Here is a 22878-nt window from a genome sequence, read left to right on the forward strand (position 1 = left end):
CTGCATGCTCTGACTGCCCATCTTTGCGCTGCATGCTCTGGCTGCCCATCTCTGCACTGCATGCTCTGGCTGCCCATCTTTGCACTGCATGCTCTGGCTGCCCATCTTTGCGCTGCATGCTCTGGCTTCCCATCTTTAAGCTGCATGCTCTGACTGCGCATCTTTGCGCTGCATGCTCTGGTTGCCCATCTTTGCATTGCATGCTCTGGCTGCCCATTGTTGCACTGCATCATCTGACTGCCCATCTTTGCGCTGCCCATCTTTGCGCTGCATGCTGTAGCTGCCCATCTTTGCACTGCATGCTCTGGTTGCTCATCTTTGCGCTGCATCATCTGACTGCCCATCTTTGCGCTGCATCATCTGAATGCCCATCTTTGCGCTGCATAATCTGACTGCCCATCTTTGCGCTGCATAATCTGACTGCACATCTTTGCGCTGCATAATCTGGCTGCACATCTTTGCGCTTTGTTGCACTCTTATCTCCCAGAATCCTTCTTGTGCCACAGTTTCTGTAAAGCTTATACCGGTAATGGGAAACAGGCTTAAACCGTTGCCACACACAGCATTACCCCGAATCAACAGAAAAAGAAGCATGTGTGAATTCCCATGAAAAGCTTTATTAATTACTGCAAGAGGAGCGACATTAGAGCCAAGAGTGACAGAAGACTCCAGCCTAATGTGGGCCTTGTGTGACTCACACATTGCCAAAGCCACTATTCTGTAATTTTGTTTTGTAAGGAAAGTCACTCAGTCTCACATCTTCCACACCATACTTTAATTTACAGACCTCAGGCTGCTCTTGCCTAGTAAACATCTGATGAGTTGAGTTGTATGGAAACAAATACAGCATGTACCACATATTCAGGGACAGGAATTAGAAGGGAGTCTAGTAGCCACAACTGACCCAAAGCTGGTTTTAGGGGAAATGGGGCTTTGGGCAAAATGAACATGAGGCCTTCTATATTATTGTTGCTGGCAGTATTAGGTGGAATGGACAGCTCTATCCTCAAGATGGCAGCATTACGGGTACTTTGTCTGCCCAATCCCAGCGGCTGCAGAGCCGAGACAAGGTCCTCCAGCACCCAAGGCTGAGACACCAAACTGCGCCCCTCCATCCCTCCCACCCCAGCCATCACACACTGATTACTATTAGACTAAGAAGCACCCCAGGGCCCCCAACACCTTAATCTTTAGTTATCTGGCTTGCAGTCACTGCCATGTGTCCCCTTTTCTTATTTCTCTTAAAATAAAAACAAACTCAACAGGGAAATGTATGACTACATATACTGGGCACATATACCACCTGACTACATATACTGGGCACATATATCCCCTGACTACATATACTGGGCAAATGTTGCGCCCTGAGGCTGGAGCCTCTCTGCCTCGACCCGGCCATGGGTGGCTGTCAGCCTCTTGTGCAGTGGTATATCTGGGTAATATGGCACCTATGGCAAACACTGAAATTGCCCCCCTCCCCTGTCAGAGCCCCTTTACCCTGTAAAAACAGCATCATTTCTTGTCTACGTTTGTTATCATTGTATGGGCACATATACCCCCTGACTACATATACTGGGCACATATACCCCCTGACTACATATACTGGGCACATATACCCCTGACTACATATACTGGGCACATATACCCCCTGACTACATATACTGGGCACATATACCCACTGACTACATATACTGGGCACATACACCCCTGGCTATATATACTGGGGCATATATACCCCTGACTACATATACTGGGCACATATACCCCCTGACTACATATACTGGGCACATATACCCCCTGACTACATATACTGGGCACATATACCCCATGACTACATATACTGGGCACATATACCACTGGCTATATTATACTGGGGCATATATACCCCTGCCTACATATATACTGGGCACATATACCCCCTGATTACATATACTGGGCACATATTCCCCCTGATTACATATACTGGGCACATATACCCCCTGACTACATATACTGGGCACATATACCCCTGGCTATATATACTGGGGCACATATACCCCTGACTACATATACTGGGCACATATACCCCCTGACTACATACACTGGGCATATATACCCCTGGCTATATATACTGGGGCACATATACCCCTGCCTACATATATACTGGGCACATATACCCCCTGATTACATATACTGGGCACATATACCCCCTGATTACATATACTGGGCACATATACCCCCTGACTACATATACTGGGCACATATTCCTCCTGACTACATATACTAGGCACATATACCCCTTGAATACATATACTGGACACATATACCCCTTGACTACATATACTGGGCACATATACCCCCTGACTACATATACTGGGCACATATACCCCTGGCTATATATACTGGGGACATATACCCCTGACTACATATATTGGGCACATATACCCCCTGACTACATATACTGGGCACATATACCCCTGGCTATATATACTGGGGCACATATACCCCTGCCTACATATATACTGGGCACATATACCCCCTGACTACATATACTGGGCACATATACCACCTGACTACATATACTGGGCACATATACCCCCTGACTACATATACTGGGCACATATACCCCTGGCTATATATACTGGAGCACATATACCCCTGACTACATATATACTGGGCACATATACCCCTGCCTACATATATACTGGGCACATTTACCCCCTGACTACATATACTGGGCACATATACCACCTGACTACATATACTGGGCACATATACCCCCTGACTACATATACTGGGCACATATACCCCCTGACTACATATACTGGGCTCATATACCTCATGACTACATACACTGCGCACATATACCCCTGGCTATATATACTGGGGCATATATACCCCTGCCTACATATATACTGGGCACATATACCCCCTGATTACATATACTGGGTACATATACCCCCTGATTACATATACTGGGCACATATACCCCCTGATTACATATACTGGGCACATATACCCCTGGCTATATATACTGGGCACATATACCCCTGACTACATATACTGGGCACATATACCCCCTGACTACATATACTGGGCACATATACCCCTGGCTATATATACTGGGGCACATATACCCCTGCCTACATATATACTGGGCACATATACCCCCTGACTACATATACTGGGCACATATACCACCTGACTACATATACTGGGCACATATACCCCCTGACTACATATACTGGGCACATATACCCCTGGCTATATATACTGGAGCACATATACCCCTGACTACATATATACTGGGCACATATACCCCTGCCTACATATATACTGGGCACATTTACCCCCTGACTACATATACTGGGCACATATACCACCTGACTACATATACTGGGCACATATACCCCCTGACTACATATACTGGGCACATATACCCCCTGACTACATATACTGGGCACATATACCTCATGACTACATACACTGCGCACATATACCCCTGGCTATATATACTGGGGCATATATACCCCTGCCTACATATATACTGGGCACATATACCCCCTGATTACATATACTGGGTACATATACCCCCTGATTACATATACTGGGCACATATACCCCCTGATTACATATACTGGGCACATATACCCCTGGCTATATATACTGGGCACATATACCCCTGACTACATATACTGGGCACATATACCCCCTGACTACATATACTGGGCACATATACCCCTGGCTATATATACTGGGGCACATATACCCCTGCCTACATATATACTGGGCACATATACCCCCTGACTACATATACTGGGCACATATACCACCTGACTACATATACTGGGCACATATACCCCCTGACTACATATACTGGGCACATATACCCCTGGCTATATATACTGGAGCACATATACCCCTGACTACATATATACTGGGCACATATACCCCTGCCTACATATATACTGGGCACATGTACCCCCTGACTACATATACTGGGCACATATACCCCTGATTACATATACTGGGCACATATACCCCCTGATTACATATACTGGGCACATATACCCCTGGCTATATATACTGGGCACATATACCCCTGACTACATATACTGGGCACATATACCCCTGGCTATATATACTGGGGCACATATACCCCTGCCTACATATATACTGGGCACATATACCCCCTGACTACATATACTGGGCACATATACCACCTGACTACATATACTGGGCACATATACCCCCTGACTACATATACTGGGCACATATACCCCTGGCTATATATACTGGAGCACATATACCCCTGACTACATATATACTGGGCACATGTACCCCCTGACTACATATACTGGGCACATATACCCCCTGATTACATATACTGGGGACATATACCCCCTGATTACATATACTGGGCACATATACCCCTGGCTATATATACTGGGCACATATACCCCTGACTACATATACTGGGCACATATACCCCCTGACTACATATACTGGGCACATATACCCCTGGCTATATATACTGGGGCACATATACCCCTGCCTACATATATACTGGGCACATATACCCCCTGACTACATATACTGGGCACATATACCACCTGACTACATATACTGGGCACATATACCCCCTGACTACATATACTGGGCACATATACCCCTGGCTATATATACTGGAGCACATATACCCCTGACTACATATATACTGGGCACATATACCCCTGCCTACATATATATTGGGCACATGTACCCCCTGACTACATATACTGGGCACATATACCACCTGACTACATATACTGGGCACATATACCCCCTGACTACATATACTGGGCACATATACCACCTGACTACATATACTGGGCACATATACCCCCTGACTACATATACTGGGCACATATACCCCTGGCTATATATACTGGAGCACATATACCCCTGACTACATATATACTGGGCACATATACCCCTGCCTACATATATACTGGGCACATTTACCCCCTGACTACATATACTGGGCACATATACCACCTGACTACATATACTGGGCACATATACCCCCTGACTACATATACTGGGCACATATACCCCCTGACTACATATACTGGGCACATATACCTCATGACTACATACACTGCGCACATATACCCCTGGCTATATATACTGGGGCATATATACCCCTGCCTACATATATACTGGGCACATATACCCCCTGATTACATATACTGGGTACATATACCCCCTGATTACATATACTGGGCACATATACCCCCTGATTACATATACTGGGCACATATACCCCTGGCTATATATACTGGGCACATATACCCCTGACTACATATACTGGGCACATATACCCCCTGACTACATATACTGGGCACATATACCCCTGGCTATATATACTGGGGCACATATACCCCTGCCTACATATATACTGGGCACATATACCCCCTGACTACATATACTGGGCACATATACCACCTGACTACATATACTGGGCACATATACCCCCTGACTACATATACTGGGCACATATACCCCTGGCTATATATACTGGAGCACATATACCCCTGACTACATATATACTGGGCACATATACCCCTGCCTACATATATACTGGGCACATGTACCCCCTGACTACATATACTGGGCACATATACCACCTGACTACATATACTGGGCACATATACCCCCTGACTACATATACTGGGCACATATACCCCCTGACTACATATACTGGGCACATATACCACCTGACTACATATACTGGGCACATATACCACCTGACTACATATACTGGGCACATATACCACCTGACTACATATACTGGGCACATATACCCCCTGACTACATATACTGGGCACATATACCCCCTGACTACATATACTGGGCACATATACCCCATGACTACATACACTGGGCACATATACCCCTGGCTATATATACTGGGGCATATATACCCCTGCCTACATATATACTGGGCACATATACCCCCTGATTACATATATTGGGCACATATACCCCCTGACTACATATACTGGGCACATATACCCCTGGCTATATATACTGGGGCACATATACCCCTGACTACATATACTGGGCACATATACCCCCTGACTACATATACTGGGCCCATATACCCCTGGCTATATATACTGGGGCACATATACCCCCTGACTACATATACTGGGCACATATTCCCCTTGACTACAAATACTGGGCACATATACCCCCTGACTACATATACTGGGCACATATACCCCTGGCTATATATACTGGGCACATATACCCCTGACTACATATACTGGGCACAGATACCCCCTGACTACATTTACTGGGCACATATACCCCTGGCTATATATACTGGGGCACATATACCCCTGCTTACATATATACTGGGCACATATACCCTCTGACTACATATACTGGGCACATATACCACCTGACTACATATACTGGGCACATATACCCCCTGACTACATATACTGGGCACATATACCCCTGGCTATATATACTGGAGCACATATACCCCTGACTACATATATACTTGGCACATATACCCCTACCTACATATATACTGGGCACATATACCCCTGCCAACATATACTGGGACATATACCCCTGGCTACATTTTGGGGGAACTGCTGTCAGATTATCTGCATTTTTGTGGAACCGCTGTTATGTATTTTGGGGAACCGCTGCCAGATTATGTGTATGTTAGGGGAACGGCTGCTGCCAGATTACGTGTATTTTGGGGAACTGCTGCCAGATTGTGTATGTTTGGGGGACCACTACTGCCAGATTATATGTCTTTTGGGTGTTACGTGTATTTTGGGTGATCCGCTGCCAGGTTTCGTGTATTTTGGGGAACTGCTTCCAAATTATGTGTATGTTGGGGGAACTGCTGCTGCCACATTGTCTATTTTGGGGGAACCACTTCCATGTTATCTGTATTTTGGAGGAATTTACCAGATTATGTGTCTTTTTGGTGAAATGCTGTCAGATTACATCTATTTTTGGGGGATACACTACGGCAGAGCTCAAACTTCCTCGGCAGACCTATTACATCACTGCTAAGGTCATGTATATTTGGCCCCACCCATGACCACACCCACACCATGCTTGACCACGCCCACATTATGTGTGACCACGCCCATTTTTGGCGCGCCGCAGGGGTTTTCCAAGTGAGTCCACTCGCTTCTTTTCCCAGGACTAGACCCCTGATTGTATGTGTGGTTTTTTTTTTTTTTGGGGGGGGGGGGTTGTCACCGGAGATTGCCAGCTACTTTTTGGGAAATACCTATATTATATTACAATTAAGTAGCCATGTGCCTCAAAATTAAATAAATAGTATTATGCTTCCAGATAAAAGAGTCAAACAGTTCCATGCCTACAGATAAAATAATCAAGTAGTCACATGCCACCCAATAAAGATCTTAAGGTAAACCTGACATGGGGTGGGAGAAAAAAATACCTGGGGCTTCCTCTAGTCCCCTCCAGGCTGATTGCTCCAACGCCATCTGTATTCTCCGCAATTGGCCCTGGAAAGTTCTCTGGTCCAGGGCGTACTGCGCAGGCACAGAGCACTCCTGGCGATAGGAAGCGTGTGTGGTGGGAATGTGTCTGCATTGACTGGCCCCAACAAGAGAATTTTCCTGGGCCAATTGCGGAGAATCCAGGTGGCAGAGGAGGACTGCGAGGGAGCGATCAACCTGGAGGGGACTGATGGAAGCCCCTGGTAGGTATATTTTTTTCTCCCTCACCATCTCAGGTTCAATTTAAGTAGTAAGAAACACCCAGACCAGATAAATTAAGCCTTGGATACACTGTATCCAAGATGAAGTAGGTGCTTCTATACACTAGCCGATGAAGTAGGTGCTTCTATACACTATATACATATATAATCCCTTGGCAGCCTGCTTGCAATTACAGTTTGCCTTGCTGAGCTCTGAGTTTACCTGGGCCATACAATCTGTAGACGTTTTAGAGCTGCAGATATGACTTGTTTAGTGGGCAGCAGGAGTTTTGGTAGGCTCTGTAAACTTTCTAAACTCTTCTAATATAAAAGTTTTGTAGGCTAACATAGGTGAGTTATAATGGCTGGAAATGACATTGTCCTCATGTGACTGGTAAATATCTGCTGATCCTCTGTGTTGTATTGATGTATTCCTGTTTCTGCCCTGCAGGACCTGATTACTGTGCACTGTCTAATCATGGATGCCAGCATGAGTGTGTAAATACTGACGAGTCCTATCACTGCAAATGTCGGCAGGGATTCTCACTCAATACAGACAAGAAAACATGCACAAGTAAGTTCCCTTTATTCGTATAGTGGTTGGAGTTTGATTTCAGACAGTCCAAATGAAAGAGGTCCTGTAACATATAGTAGAATGTAATACATTATCCAGGGTACCCAATTTTATGTTAATTATCCTGGTTTCAGCATCAGAAACACTTCGTACATCTATACTGTATATTACAACTGTATATTGGTATGTAACTCCGCCCTTCCAGCAATATTTAGCCGAGGCTAAGATGTCACAAAGCCTTCTTCCAGTTCACTGTGGGAGACCTGGGCCCATATGCAATTCAATTTTTCTCCTGAGTTTTCTCCTAGGAGATACGGTACTTTTTCATCTTCTATTTAAAGGGAACCAGAGACGAACGATATCTAAAAAATGAAAAAAGATGTTATACATATCTGGGGCTTCCTCCAGCCCCATAAGCCTGGATCGCTCCCACGCCGCCGTCCTCTGCTGCCTCTATCGCTGGTACCGGGTCCCTGCACTTCCGCCGGACACGACCAGTCTTCCGCATGCACAGGGGCTCCCTCCAGCTCTGTACACATGCGCCTGCGCAGTACGGAGGGAGCGACTGGCCAAAAAGACGGGACCCGGTACTAGCGATAGAGGCAGCGGAGCACGGCGGTGTGGGAGCGATCCAGGCTGATGGGGCTGGAAGTAGCCCCAGGTATGTATAAAACTGTAAGGTAGTTCGTCTCTGGGTCTCTTTAAAGGTATTTGCGATAATTCCGCTTTAAGTGTGTAACTGTGGTTACCCACAATGCACCACTACTGAATATGTGAGTTACATCTTCATGTCCCTGAAGCCAGGCTTACATCCAGAACCGCTGGTGTATAGCAAGCCTATAGCTTATACATTTTACAGAGCCACCTCAACCCAACATGCAGACAGCCTGTTTTGGGCTTTTGGCCCTCATCAGTGCATGGCAGGCATTGATATGGCTCTATGGCAGGCATGGGCAAACTCGGCCCTCCAGCTGTTACGGAACTACAAGTCCAACAATGCATTTGCCTTTATAAGTCATGACTGTGGCTGTCAGACTCCTGCAATGCATTGTGGGACTTGTAGTTCCTTAACAGCTGGAGGGCCAAGTTTGCCCATGCCTGCTCTATGGGATAGGGACTTGGACCAGTGCAACAGAATCCCCGAGCAGCTCAGGGTGACCCAAAACTACTAGGAAAGTATAGGGGCACTAAAAGAGACCGAAAAGCCCTCCTAGCTTTTTAGTAGGAGGGCTCTTCGGTCTCTTTCAGTTCCCTACACTTTCCTAGTGGTTTTGGGTCACCCTGAGCTGCTCGGGGATTCTGTTGTTCTTCTATTTAAAATAACTTTTCAGCATTGTCCAGTTGAAAAAAGTACCAAAAAATAGGTTAAAAAGCACTAGCAACATTCGAGTATTTTCTTGCTTGGTCCTGGTTTAAAATGTTTTTTATTGACAAGTTGTGAAAACATCACCTAGGAGAAAGCTCAGGAGAAAAAGTTAAGTGCATAAAGGCCCCGGGCCCATTAACTTTTGCTTCTAGATGATATTTACACACTTGTCAATTACTCAGCATCATTTTGATAGTACCTGTTTTTTTTAGCAATTTTTTACAAACTGCTAAATGTGTAAATGGTTATTTGAAAACAAAGGTTATTTGAAAGAGAAGAAGAAATATTATACCTCTTTAAGTACAACTTTGCAAAACATTTGAAATACAGTTATATATAAATGTGCATTTCTCCTGGCTTAAAGAGAGTCTGAAGCGAGAATAAATCTCGCTTCAGACCTCATAAATAGCAGGGGCACGTGTGCCCCTGCTAAAACGCCGCTATAGCGCGGCTTAACGGGGGTCCCTTCACCCCCAGATCCCCCTCGATACACCCGGGGAGTGCTTCCTGGTTGGGGCAGGGCTAACCGCCGCAGCCCTGCCCCACGCGCGTCTGTCAGCGCGTATCTCCGCCTCTCCCCCGCCCCTCTCAGTCTTCCTTCACTGAGAGGGGCGGGGGAGAGGCGGCGATGCGCCGCTGACAGACGCGACTGGAGGCAGGGCTGCAGCCGTTAGCCCTGCCTCCAGGAAGGGAAATTCTGCGACCTTTTTACGACACACTTTTGCGGGGGGTGTGTTGGGGGTGAAGGGACCCCCGTTTAGCCGCGGGATAGCGGCGTTTTAGCAGGGGCACACGTGCCCCTGCTATTTATGAGCTCTGAAGCGAGATTTATTCTCGCTTCAGAGTCTCTTTAAGATGTACTATAAATTACTTTTTTCCTTTGTCACTGTCGCTTTCTGTTGGTAGTGAACATCTAACTGATCTGCCAGGTTTTGGACTAATGCCGGGAATACACGGTAAGTTTGTACCGCTCAATAATGCCACCCGTTCGATTCCTCGCTCGACCCCGCGGGCGATTCTCTTATCTTCTGCTTGTTTTTCTTATCTCTTCCCATTGTCCCTGCCCGCGGTATCGAGCGCGGAATCGATCCGGCGGGTGATCGGTCATGTCGGAAATAATCAATCCAGCCATATTATGGCTCAATCAAGCGCTACAAACGTACCGTGTATTCCCAGCATTATACATCTCTTCGAAGGGGATTATCAGTTATTTCTTTATTTACAAATGCGCCCCCTAATCTACAGTTGCTCAGTCCGGCTGCCAAAGCAGTGTGCAAACATGTAGGGAAGCTGGGTAAAGGGGGCCACTAATGACCCAAAATGTTTTCATCTAATTTTACCAAATCTATATAGTATAAGGGTAAATTGAGTGAATATATTGAATGGATAATTTAGGCAGTCCTTACAAAGAAATGGTAAGATTGGATGAAAAAGATTGGATCATTAGTGGCCACCTTAGCATCTTTGTATAGACCCTTTCCAGAGAATGCTTTTTGTAAAGAATAAAGGCAATACTGAGAATCTCCCATGAGGGAGGATGACTGGGACAAAACCTGTCAGATCTGTCAGCTTTTCACTGCCTACTTAGAGAGTCTGAAACGTTTAAACAAATACGTCTTTTTATGTCAGAATCCTCTTCAGTAGTATCAGCCAAGATGATTTGCCGCATCCCCGCGGCCGTCTGGCGTCTTTATCTCCCCCGAAATCCCCCGGGCAGAATCCCCCGTCACTTCCTGGAGGAGGCAGAGCTTTGTGCTGTAGCTCTGCCTCCAGTCCATTCAATCACCGCTGATTGCCGCCTCTCCCGCCCCTCTCAGTCTTTTTTCACTGAGAGGGGAGGTGGAGAGGTGGCGATAAGTGGTGATTGATTGGATTAGAGGCAGAGCTACAGCACAAAGCTCTGCCTCCCCGGGCAGCAAAATCTGCGACTTTGAAAGTTGTAGGACTTTGCCCTGGGATTTGGGGGGATAAAGACCTCGTATGGCCGCAGGGATGTGGCGAATCATCTTAACTGATACTACTGAAGAAGATTCTGACATAAAAAGACATATTTTAATGCTTCAAAGTCTCTTTAAGTGACAACAACATAAAAAAAGTAATGTATAGTGCATTTTACTGTTCGAGAAATGTACTATTTGTATGTACAGTATATACGGTATTTTAAATTTCACTGTTTTTTTTTTTTGCTCATAAACGTTTATGGACAGAAGTTTTTGTGGACTTGGTGGGGCAGAGCCAGGAATCCTTTAGTTCTTTAGTTCTCTTTAGTTCTTAAAGGAAATCTAAAGTTTAAAAAAAAAATCAGTTTAGTTTACCTGGAGTTTTTTGCAGCCCCCTGGAGTCATCCTGTAGCCGCGCTGTCCTTCCGAGTCACTCCGGCCAGCAGTGGCAATTACCGCTAAGCTGCTGCGATCATGGCGCGTATGGTTCGAGGCCAAGCATGCGCAGTTGCCGCTGACTGGTGTCAACCGATCAGCTTTGGGGTCACAGCTGCTCGATGGAGGGGCGTGGATAGACGTCGTGGGCGCAGGATAACTCCAAGGGCTGCAAGAACCCCCAGGTAAATGAAACTGATTTTTTTGTTGTTGTTGACTTGAACCCTTTGATACTGATGGCACTTTTTTCTTCACTCTACTCCTAGAGATTGATTACTGCGCACGGGGCAGCCACGGATGTGAACACGAGTGTGTGAGCACGGACAGTTCATTCGTATGTCAGTGTCGGAAAGGCTACACTCTGAACCGCAACGGGAAAACGTGCAGAAGTAAGTTGTCACGGGAAGATCATGTCTCTCAAAGAATGAGAAAACGGGCCAAGCATAGTGATGAGTGCTGCAATACAGGGCAGGGAGGGAATCATCCAGCCCATATGTATAAACACTGGGCTGCTGATACCCAGCAGCTGTCTCCGTATAGTACATCACCACTGGGGCGGGGCCTATATAACGCTACATTAGCAGCCTCCTCTACTCCCACATGTACATCTTATTTCTCTTATGCTCAATGATTTCAACCCTGTTCTTTACATTTTGTCATCGGAATCAATTTACAAAAACTTATGGGAATAACAGGAAAATGTCTCCCAGAGTGAAGTTAGCAAAAGTTTACATTATGCAGAGCGAGCCAGGAAAATCCTGTCCCGTTTCCACGACCACCTGCCGGCCCTCATCAGCTGCACACACTGGTCATCTCCAGCCAATGGGAAGCTTTATAGGCTAGCTGTAGCATTGCTGAAACACATTCCTATGTATGGAGAGCAGCAATGACATCATCTAGCTGTAAAGTGGCCAGCAGTACAGATCCTACACATATTGCAGTGCTAGATGACAATATGTATTTACATACACACAGGATATATGTATAGGTGGTACTCTGTGAACCTTAATCTGTCCATATATCGAAACATTGTACCATCACTGTCCCCTGTACCTCCTCTATGCCCCTCTGTGTCACCTCTGTTCCCCTGTGCTTCCAGTGTCCCCCTCTGTGCCACTTCTAGTCCCCCCCCCCCCCCCCGGGTCAGATCTAGACCAAGTTGCGCCTGGGGCAAGGTCAGGTTTGGGCGCCTATGCTCTTATCCCTACTGTTTATACATAATTCGAAAACTCAATCCTCGCATGTAATCCTAGAAATAGGTTGTTTTTTTCAATTAAAATATTTTTCTCTTTTTGTAGTCCCATCCTGATTAGGGATGGTCGGAATGCCAATTTCCAATTCCGCGGTAAATCCGCATTCTGTCATGTACCGATTCCGCTTTCCGCTACCAATTTCCGCTTTCCAAGGCGGAATTTTCGCCGGAAATCGCGGAAATTCCGCCCGACTTTAACATCGATTTTCTCAAAAACTGTAAGGTCTTTCTGAAAACTTTTTTTGCATCTTGTTCAGAAGATTATGTTTAATAAACTCTGCAAATTTGGTGTTTCTAGGACTTACGGGGGCTTTGCTATTAACTGCTAAAGTCGGCGGATTTTTACTGTAATGTAAAATGCAGAAAATAGGCAGATGCAGATTTTCTGCATTTTACATTACAGTAAAAATCCGCCGACTTTAGCGGTTAATAGCAAAGCCCCCTTAAGGCCTAGAAACACTAAATTTTCAGGGTTTATTAAACCGAATCTTGTGAACAAGATGCAAATAAAAGTTTTCAAGAAGACCTTATAGTTTTTGAGAAAATCGATGTTAAAATCGGGTGGAATTTCCTCAATTTCCGGCGGAAATTTCCGCGATTTCCGGCGGAAATCCGCCTACGGCACTTGCATTACCGATTTCCGCATTCCAATGCGGAAATGCAATTTCCGATCGGAATTTCGGAAATTGTATTTCCGCGGAATCCGAATGAGCATCCCTAATCCTGATAACTTTTTAGACATTGCTACTTGTTAAACTGAGAAATAAAATCCTCTAAATGAAACAAACCGCCAAAATGGTAGTAATAAAGATGCAAACAATCAATGCAGATCACAGCCACACGACAATCAGTAACTCGACACTTGTACGGCTGCGTTTGGTGTTGACAGACGACACATAAGCCAGACGTGCCGACGCGTCACTCTCACGCGCCCGCCTATCAATGCTGCCAAGCGTTTATTTCCCCATCCAAATTTTGCCGCCTTTTTAAGAATTCAACAAACTGCGCCTGGGGCAAGAGACCCGCCTGCCTCCCCCTAGATCCGTCCCTGCCCCCCCCCCCCCCCCCCCCACACACACACACACCTGTGCCCTCCGTGTACCACAGCAAATTGTCATTTTACCAGTTTAATAAACATTTTTCTTTGATTTTCTTTTTTTAAATCGACTTTCTCAAAAACTACAATCTGAAATAAAGGATAACGGACTCCGGCACTCCAATGCAGAGGTAGTTTATTCAAGCACGGTAGATAAGAACAACAGGTTACAGAATGCCTGTGTCTCAAAAACTACAGTCTTTTTTTTTTTTTTCAAGAGTTCGGGTTCTTTTTAAAGGATACCTTAGCCCAAAAGAAATTTTTTAAATGGGGTAGCAGGCATGTGTAGTGGGCTCTCGTCATGCCCCCCTCTCCCCCATTCTTCTCCAGTGCCCTTTGTTACTCTGTACCAACCCTCCGAAGACTGCGCAGGCTCTGTCCAGCGATGCGTGTCCTTGATTGAGTGCCGACGGCCGGGAGCGCTCTGTGTAAGCACGCTATGTAGTTGTGACGTGGTGCGCATGCGCAGAGTGCTCCCAGCGCCTCCCGCAGTCTTCACTGACCTTCCCGACCAGAAAGTAGCTTCAGAGGGTGGCTACAGAGGAACAGAGAGTGATGCAGGAGAATGGGGGGAGTGGAAGGCATGAGTAGAGCCCATTACACAATACTGCTCCCCCCAATATAACTATGTATCAGCATTTGTATTACTTGGGTTGTTTTATTATAAGCAGTTCTTTTGGGGGTTTTTGCATCCTGTTTGCTAACTCACAGTGACTGCCTGACTTCAATATCTCATCTCCCATGAATTTATTAAAATCCTCCTTGTGTCGTAACCCAGTCGGTTCTTTAATCTTCAGTCAATTTCATGAGACCAGACGCTGTTGTAAGCCAACACTGAAAGGAGTAATTCTGGAATAAACAGATGCTTAGGCTTTTTTTTTTTTTCGAATACACATAAACAGATGTGCAGCCCAGATTTTGACTAGTAACGGTGTTTCCAAGGGAACGCAGCCTGAAATTATACCTGCAGCCTCTTTAGTGTTTAACAATACATGATTCATTTACTGTCATCCACTCAGGCACAGCTCCGCTCGATGAGGAATAGATATAAACATGTGTTAAGAGTGTTGTCAGTCAGCCAATGCACGTTTTGTACAACGTTTAGCAGCTGGCAGCGCTAACTTGTCTCAAGGCAGTCAAATTCAAGTTTTATTGTATTTAGCAATGTCTTGTGTCGGAGGAAACTTTATTGTGCCGGAGGATTCAGACATTGTACCACTATAGGGTTCTTTTGTCTTCCACTGTACAGCGAGGCCTGTCCACACTAAACATTATACCTCCCATTTTAGCAAAGGAGGGCTGTGGGCATAAGCATAGGGATCACTATAACAACCATAGCGACTGCTATGGGACCTACAGCTAAGGGGGGCGGGCTGGTGGTTTCGGCCTTACTGAGAGACCCGCAATGGGCCCCATTCATTGCAGAGTAAGCGGGCGGAGTGTTGGACATATGTTACATACCTCCCCGGGCTCCACCGACTATATCTTCCTTACTGCTAGTGTCAGAATCTCTATGACTACAGCCAGGGGCGTAACTAGAAGGGAGCAGCGTCTGTGGTTGCAGAGGGCCCAGAGCTTTGGGGGGCCTTTTCTACTAACCTTCCCTTCCTCCAATACAGGGGACTATACTTCAGATCAGGTGTGTTTGTGGCTACACTGGTTTTGGGTGTAAAGATCATGATGGCCACACTTGTTTTATGACCCTTGTGAGATGGACCACAAGGCTGTGAAGGACACTAAGAGGCGGAAAGAGAAGGAATGTGAACATTTGGGGCTCATCAAAGTGAATTGTAGTTATGCCACTGACTACAGCGCCCTCTCTTGTCACAAGAGGGGATCTGGCTACCTATACTTTTTGAGTGGAGGGGTGATGATCTGGCTTTCTATATTTTTTTTTTGGGGGGGGGAGGGGGGGGCTAATCAGTCTACCTCTACAGGGGGCCCCTCTGGCTACCCATACTGCAGGTACCTCTAGTAACTTATAATGTGTCTTCCTGTACTAAGTGTAACATAATACTGGGGGTATCTATGGCTTCCTATACTTGGGGGCTCCCTGGAGCACAAAGAACACTCCAGACAACGTGAGAGTGATTGACAGCGGTGCTCGCGCAGTGGATGCTGGAGGTCGGCATCTGAAACGTAGTGGATCCCGAGACACCGGAGCAGCGGTGAGGGACATGGGGCTGGCTGGAGGAAGCCCCGGGTAAGTAGCTCTCATTTTTTTCTTCTACCTCAAATGCTTCCTTTAAGCCTTAAGGGGTTAATGTTCAAGGCTGGACTTAGGAGAGCGTTTTTATTATGGAAACCAGTTATTATGGAACCCAATAATTAAACAATGATGGGGAGAGACAACAAAAGTATAATTCAAAAACAGACTGCATAGCTGAACATGGCTTCAGAGCCACAATGAATGAGACCCAGGTCAAATGTACCTACTTTCGACCAAAGAGCCTGTTTACTTTAAACCCACCTGTCCTCCAGGCACTCATTTTTTTTCTAGTCCTGTATGAGGACTCTGCAGCAAAACTTGTTTAACTGCCAGTAAACTGTTTTTAATGTACCTGATCAGGAGACTGTGCATCATCTACTTCCTACACCACAGACCTGCAGAGTATCAGACTGCAGTGTTCTCCAAGAGCTTAGTCCAGGGCAGGCCCCGCCTCCTTGCAGTCTCAAATCATGATGATGCTGAGCCATGCAGAATCACAACTAATTCTTCACATCTTCAGTTGGGGTGCTTGAGGTCATATAAGCATATTTTCGAAACACATTTTAAATGCAGTTTCACACAAAAGAGGTAACATTTGGGCTTGGGCACACACGTAAGCTTATCAGATGCTATTTAGATCTATGCCTGGAGCTGGTGCTTCATTGTGCTGCTGTGTAATTATTTCTTTAATAAAAGTTATGAGAAAACTTTTTGTGTTTCATATGCTGCACACAGTTATAGAGCCCAAAGGGACAGTGAAACTATCACACTTTATGTAGCTGATTATGTCACCTTAGGCATCTGCTTATGAGAGCCAGGGCAGCAGCAGCTGTTGGGCCAGGCAATCAGTGGGGGCTGTAATCAGCGTTTTGCTGCAGCTTCCTTTACAGACAGTTGTCAGACTCGGTTGTGGTGAAGGACAGGGCCTCTGCAGATTCCGTTTTGGTGAAGGACAGGGCCTCTCTATGAATTCACAGCTACGTGTGATGTGTGAACTTCAGGGTGGAACAGCAAGTTTGATTCATAGCGGACTTTTCATGGCCAGTTAATTGTCTTGCGATGAGTTTTCCAATCAGCTCCCTCAGAGAGTTGAAGCCTGGTGCTTTTTATGTGGAAGATCAGACAAGGTTCTATTGTTCTGTTGGAATGCCTTTAAAAGGAAAGTTCTAAAACAGAGCGTTGTGTATTATAAAAAAAAAATAGTATTTGATCTAGGCTATTTGTTTACTCCACAATGCAGGTGGTCGTGCGTTGTACGCCGCATCCACTGCAGTGCATTAGTAAGCATAGCAGACATCAGGGTAAACTCACAAAAGTACAGTATGGCTCTTTGTACTGTAGTTAAAGTTAACCTTAGCCACTTCAGCCCGTGGTTTGTTTTCTCCCTTTTATTCCCCAATAACTTTATCACTACTTATCACTACAAAATGATATATACCTTTTTTTTTGTCACCAGTTACGCTTTCTTTGGGTGGTACATTATGCTAAGTAATATTTTACTCTAAATGCATTTTTAATGGAATAATAAAAAACAAATGGAAAAAGTAATTATTTCTCACTTTTAAGTATTATAGTTTTAAAAAAAAATGTAAAACTATGGATAAAAGCCACACATTTTATTTGCCCATTTGTCCCAGTTATTGCAACATTCAAATTATATACCTAGTGCAAAGTATAGTGACAATATTTTATGTGGAAATAAAGGTGCATTTTTTCAGTTTTACATCCATCACTAATTTCAAACACATAATTTAAAAATCATATACCCTCTTGACATACATATTAAAAAAAAATTCGCTAATTTCTGTAGGTGTAATTTTACTATTTGGCCACAAGATGTCCTCGCGCACTTTTTCCTATTGCATACAATAAGTACGCTAAATAGGAAGAAGTGCATGGCTGTGTTACTTCAGAAGTGACGCAGGCATCTCATTAATGCCGGAGATCAATGGGGCCTACAGGGGAGATTAAAGAGGAACTTCAGCCTTAAGAAACATACTGTCATTAAGTTACATTATTTTTATGAACATAACTAGATAGGTAATATAATCTCTTACGTACCCTGTTTTAAAAGAACAGGCAAATGTTTGATTTGATGAGAGCAGCCATCTTTTTGGTTGAAAGGAGGTGACGGAGCATGAGACACAGTTGTTCCAACTGTCCTGTGTGCTGATCACCCCTCCCAGTTGCTAGGCAACGTGAATAACAACATAGGAAATCCCATCATGCTTTTCACAGCATCAGGGAAAAAGCCCGGGCAGTTTTCTTTGATGGGTGGAGCTTAGCTAAAATGCAACTAAAAATGATGCTTTGGTAAGAAAAACAAAGTTCTGATGCTGTGAGACTGTTAAAGAAACACCAAGCCTTTTCAGTGCTGCTGAGTAGATTTTTAGTCCGGAGGTTCACTTAAATGAATGGGAACAAAGTTCCCATTCATTAATCTAACGATCGGCAACGGGAGCAGCGTGAATGAACGAGCGGGAGGGAGCGCAGCGGCATGATTTGAGAATGTTAACGGTTTTTGAACAAAAAACAGTGATGAGCATGTAAAGTAAATTTAAATTTTGATTTACTTTTATTATTTAGCACACTTCAGGAGCGCTTTAACCCTTTCCAATTCTGGAACTTTCCAGTATAGATCCAATGTCTGATGCAGTCCGACATAGGAAAAAACATGGCAGCCACTATGGGAGATGATGCTGAATAAAATCTGGCACAGTCATTCCCTTTGGAGCAAAGTGTTGGACTAGGAGTAGGTAGAGACCTGTTGAAGTTTTGTGGCGCTTTTTACCTATTGTATTGCTGTAGCTTGGTGGGTGGGGGAGTGACGAGTTACTTGCTGCCCCTTAAAGTGAGTCTGAAGCCATATAAATTACTCATTTATATTGCCCAGTGATGTGAAGCATTAAGATCAAAGCTGATTCGCTGCATCCCCACGGCAGAACAAGGGATTTATACCCCCAAAATCCCGGGGCAAAATTCCATGACTTTCCAGGTCGTGGACCTCGCTGCTCGGGGGAGGCAGAGCTTTGCGCTGTAGCTCTACCTCCAGTCCAGTCAATCTCCGCCGATTTCCGCCTCTTCCCGCCCCTCTCAGTGAAAGAAGACTGAAAGAGGCGGTGATTGACTGGAGCAGAGACAGAGCTAATGCACAAAGCTCCGCCTCTTCCAGGAAGTGATCGCAGAATTTTGCCCCGGGGATTTCGGAGGGATAAATACTTCGTTCTGCTGCAGGAATGCAGTGAATCAGCTTTGATCTTAATGCTTAACATAACTGGGCAATAAAAAGAGGTAATTTATATGGCTTCAGACTCTCTTTAACCCGATTTGGCTTTTTGAATGTAACAAGTGATATTGTTTATCAATCAGAATGGTACATATGCTTGTACTGAATTTATATGTGTGAAATAATGTTAAGTTTTGTGGGACTGTGGGACCGTTTTTTACTGCAGCATAACACAATGACAATGCAAGACAACGAAGCCTGTCACACTTGTCGTGTTGCATTGGAAGTGGCCAATTGGCTGCCGACCCACCACAAAGTCAACAGCGCATTACCATGTGACTTCTGTGGCGATGCGAGTAATGTAAGTCAATGGGCGACGCAGGGATTTTCAATATGTTGACGGCAGTGGTGTGGTGCCGCATGTGCAATGCTCTGAATGATGACAATACGACGGGGAAACCCGGGAATCCCAGTGACATACTTCCTGTCCAGCAGGAAGGGGAGGGTTATGCATATGGCCCTGTCAGCGCACTCTGCCACAGGGTCTTATGAATTACGTTCTTTGCAATGCGATGGGGCATCGCATCGCAAAGCTCTGGCCAGGTGTGAAAACCAGCCTCAATCTTATTTAAGGTGTGTGGTTATGTTTATATAGACTATTTATTATAACTTCCCCTAAAAAGTCCCTTGCTTCAGTGTTGACACTATTGGGCACTGTCTGTTTTTACCATTCAGATGGCAATACCTACTGTTTCCCTATTGTTATCCTGATAGTTACATTGACTTTTCACTTCTCTGCCCTATAATCCCAGTTAAAACCTAATCAAACCTTTTGTAATGATTCCTAACATTAAAGGACAACTGTAATGAGAGGGATATGGAGGCGGCCATATTTATTTCCTTTTAAACAATACCAGTTGCCTGGCAACCCTGCTGATCCTCTGTCTCTAATACTTTTATCCGTAGACCCCGAACAAGCATATTCAGATCGGGTGTTTCTGACATTATTGTCAGATCTGACAAGATTAGCTGCATATTTGTTTCTGATGTTTTTCAGACACTACTGCAATCACAGAAATCAGCAGGACAGCCAGGCAACTGGTATGGTTTAAAAGGAAATAAATATGGCAGCCCCCATATTCTTCTCTCTTCAGTTGTCCTTTAGGGTGCGTTTCCACTAATGCGGTGGGAAATCGCCGCGGATTCTCCGCGGACGAATTCGCATGCGGTTGTATACGAATTTTACCGCAAATTCGCATACGATTTCCCATGGATGACGCTGTGTGCGAATTTAACCATGTCAGTGCCTGTGTGCTTTTTCATTGATTCCATGCGAAATCGTATGCGAATTCGCATGAAAATTCGCATGAAAAAACACCATGCAAATTCCCTATTAAATACATTGTATGCGAATCGCATGCGTGTGTGCGGTGTCCGAATTCGGATGACTCTGCTGAGCAGATTTTTCCTGCACAAGAAAACGCTCCGTTTTCCTGACAAGTGGACACAGGCTCATTCACTTTTATTGGTTATGCGAATTTGCATGCGGGGAACGCATGCGAATTCGCGTTAGTGGAAACGCACCCTCAAGCTTACACTGAAACTATCACTAGCTAGAGCTATTAGCAATGTGGAGCCAAGTTGGGCTCATTGCCTTACACTGCTACCTTTTAGGCACAAAATGATTTAAGGGGGTACCCATGAAATTACGTCTTTGAGTGCTTTAGTAAAGTTTTTGGCGGATACTGTTTGTGGTTTTCGCTGGTTATGCCAACACATACCTTCCCTGAAACTCATTTTAAAGCTGTGTTTTTTAAATCCTCCAGATTTTTTCCAGTACTTATCTACTATAAATTAAGGATAGCTTAACGTTCTGACAGAAACTGTGTGCATGAAACCATGGTTACACAGCCGCTAATGTAATAACCGTTCAGTAGCCGCACTGGGTCCTTATATGACCCGATAGAGCTGCAAACTTCTGCCACCAGATAGTAGACAATTTATTTAACCAATTTAGTAGCCGCAGGCTCTGGCCCCTTAAGGACCTAAAGCCTTTTATCATTGTGCCGGTTTGTAATCACAGTGATTGGCTCACAGTGATCACCTGGTAAGGAGCCAATGAAATTGGCTCTTTAACCATAGGAGGAGTCTGCTTCTGCAGCAATCAACTCGGGACTGCGGAAAACCATGGCTAGAATCTACACTGCATCAGAGCTAGAGAGCTGCAGTTGCGGCATAGATTCTCACTTCTGCGGTCCTGAGCCAATTAAAATACAGTCTGGATTTGTGGATCACTCATGTTCATCAGGGTTCCCTAGCCTTAGTAAATCAATCCCCTGCATGTCAGAGATTTTACGTGCTTACAAACTTTATAGTGAATATACCTCAAATAAAAAAGTGGAGTTAAAGTCTGGTATAACATTCATACATGTTTCCCCACTCTTTATTGCTAATACAATTATGCCATTTGATTTTGTCACAATGTAATGTCATCTGTGTAAAAATAACAAGTCCACCCAGCATAGAATACAGCATGGCTGGGAGCTGCGGTTATATCAGGGTTGCTTAGAAAACTCATAAATCGGACCCAAACTCTTGCACAGCACACAATGAAAAGTCTTTATCCCACATATAGTTGTTTATAAAAATCACTTCTCTATGTTCTGTGTTTGTTTAGAGAAACTCTTCCTATATCTATATACTGCTTTTTATTAAATATAGTCCTGTCCTACCAGTGATGTTTATCCTAGGCAAATTAGCTATGCACAATTTACATAGCTTTTTAGGAGTTTATTTTATCTTTTTCAGCCCCTTACACACACCTAGGAATTCTGGTTCACAATGAGCTTGCTGGGTAGTCTGTAACTCTGGGTGTTTCAATTCCTACTGCATAGAGCCACATTAATCCATGCCATGCACTGATGAGGGTCAACCAGTCCAAAACAGTCTGTATGGATGTTTCATTAATTTGGCTCTGTAATATTAACAAGATGACATATTACATTTCAGCGCTTCTGGAGGTGTAGCTAGCTTTCAGGGATAGCAAAGAGACAGCATATT

General features: G+C 44.7%; 1 protein-coding gene across 2 annotated transcripts in view; it reads left to right on the forward strand.

Annotated features, from left to right (window-relative positions):
• Positions 1 to 22878, forward strand: part of MATN2 (matrilin 2) — a 165337-nt gene that overhangs the window by 80221 nt on the left and 62238 nt on the right. For both annotated transcript variants that reach the window (XM_068237705.1, XM_068237704.1), the window contains exons 7-8: positions 8172 to 8294; positions 12302 to 12424. In XM_068237705.1, the coding sequence (XP_068093806.1) occupies positions 8172 to 8294; positions 12302 to 12424 (246 nt within the window). The remainder of the gene's footprint in view (positions 1 to 8171; positions 8295 to 12301; positions 12425 to 22878) is intronic.

This window comes from Hyperolius riggenbachi, chromosome 5, assembly GCF_040937935.1.
Source record: "Hyperolius riggenbachi isolate aHypRig1 chromosome 5, aHypRig1.pri, whole genome shotgun sequence".
NCBI lineage: Eukaryota > Metazoa > Chordata > Amphibia > Anura > Hyperoliidae > Hyperolius > Hyperolius riggenbachi.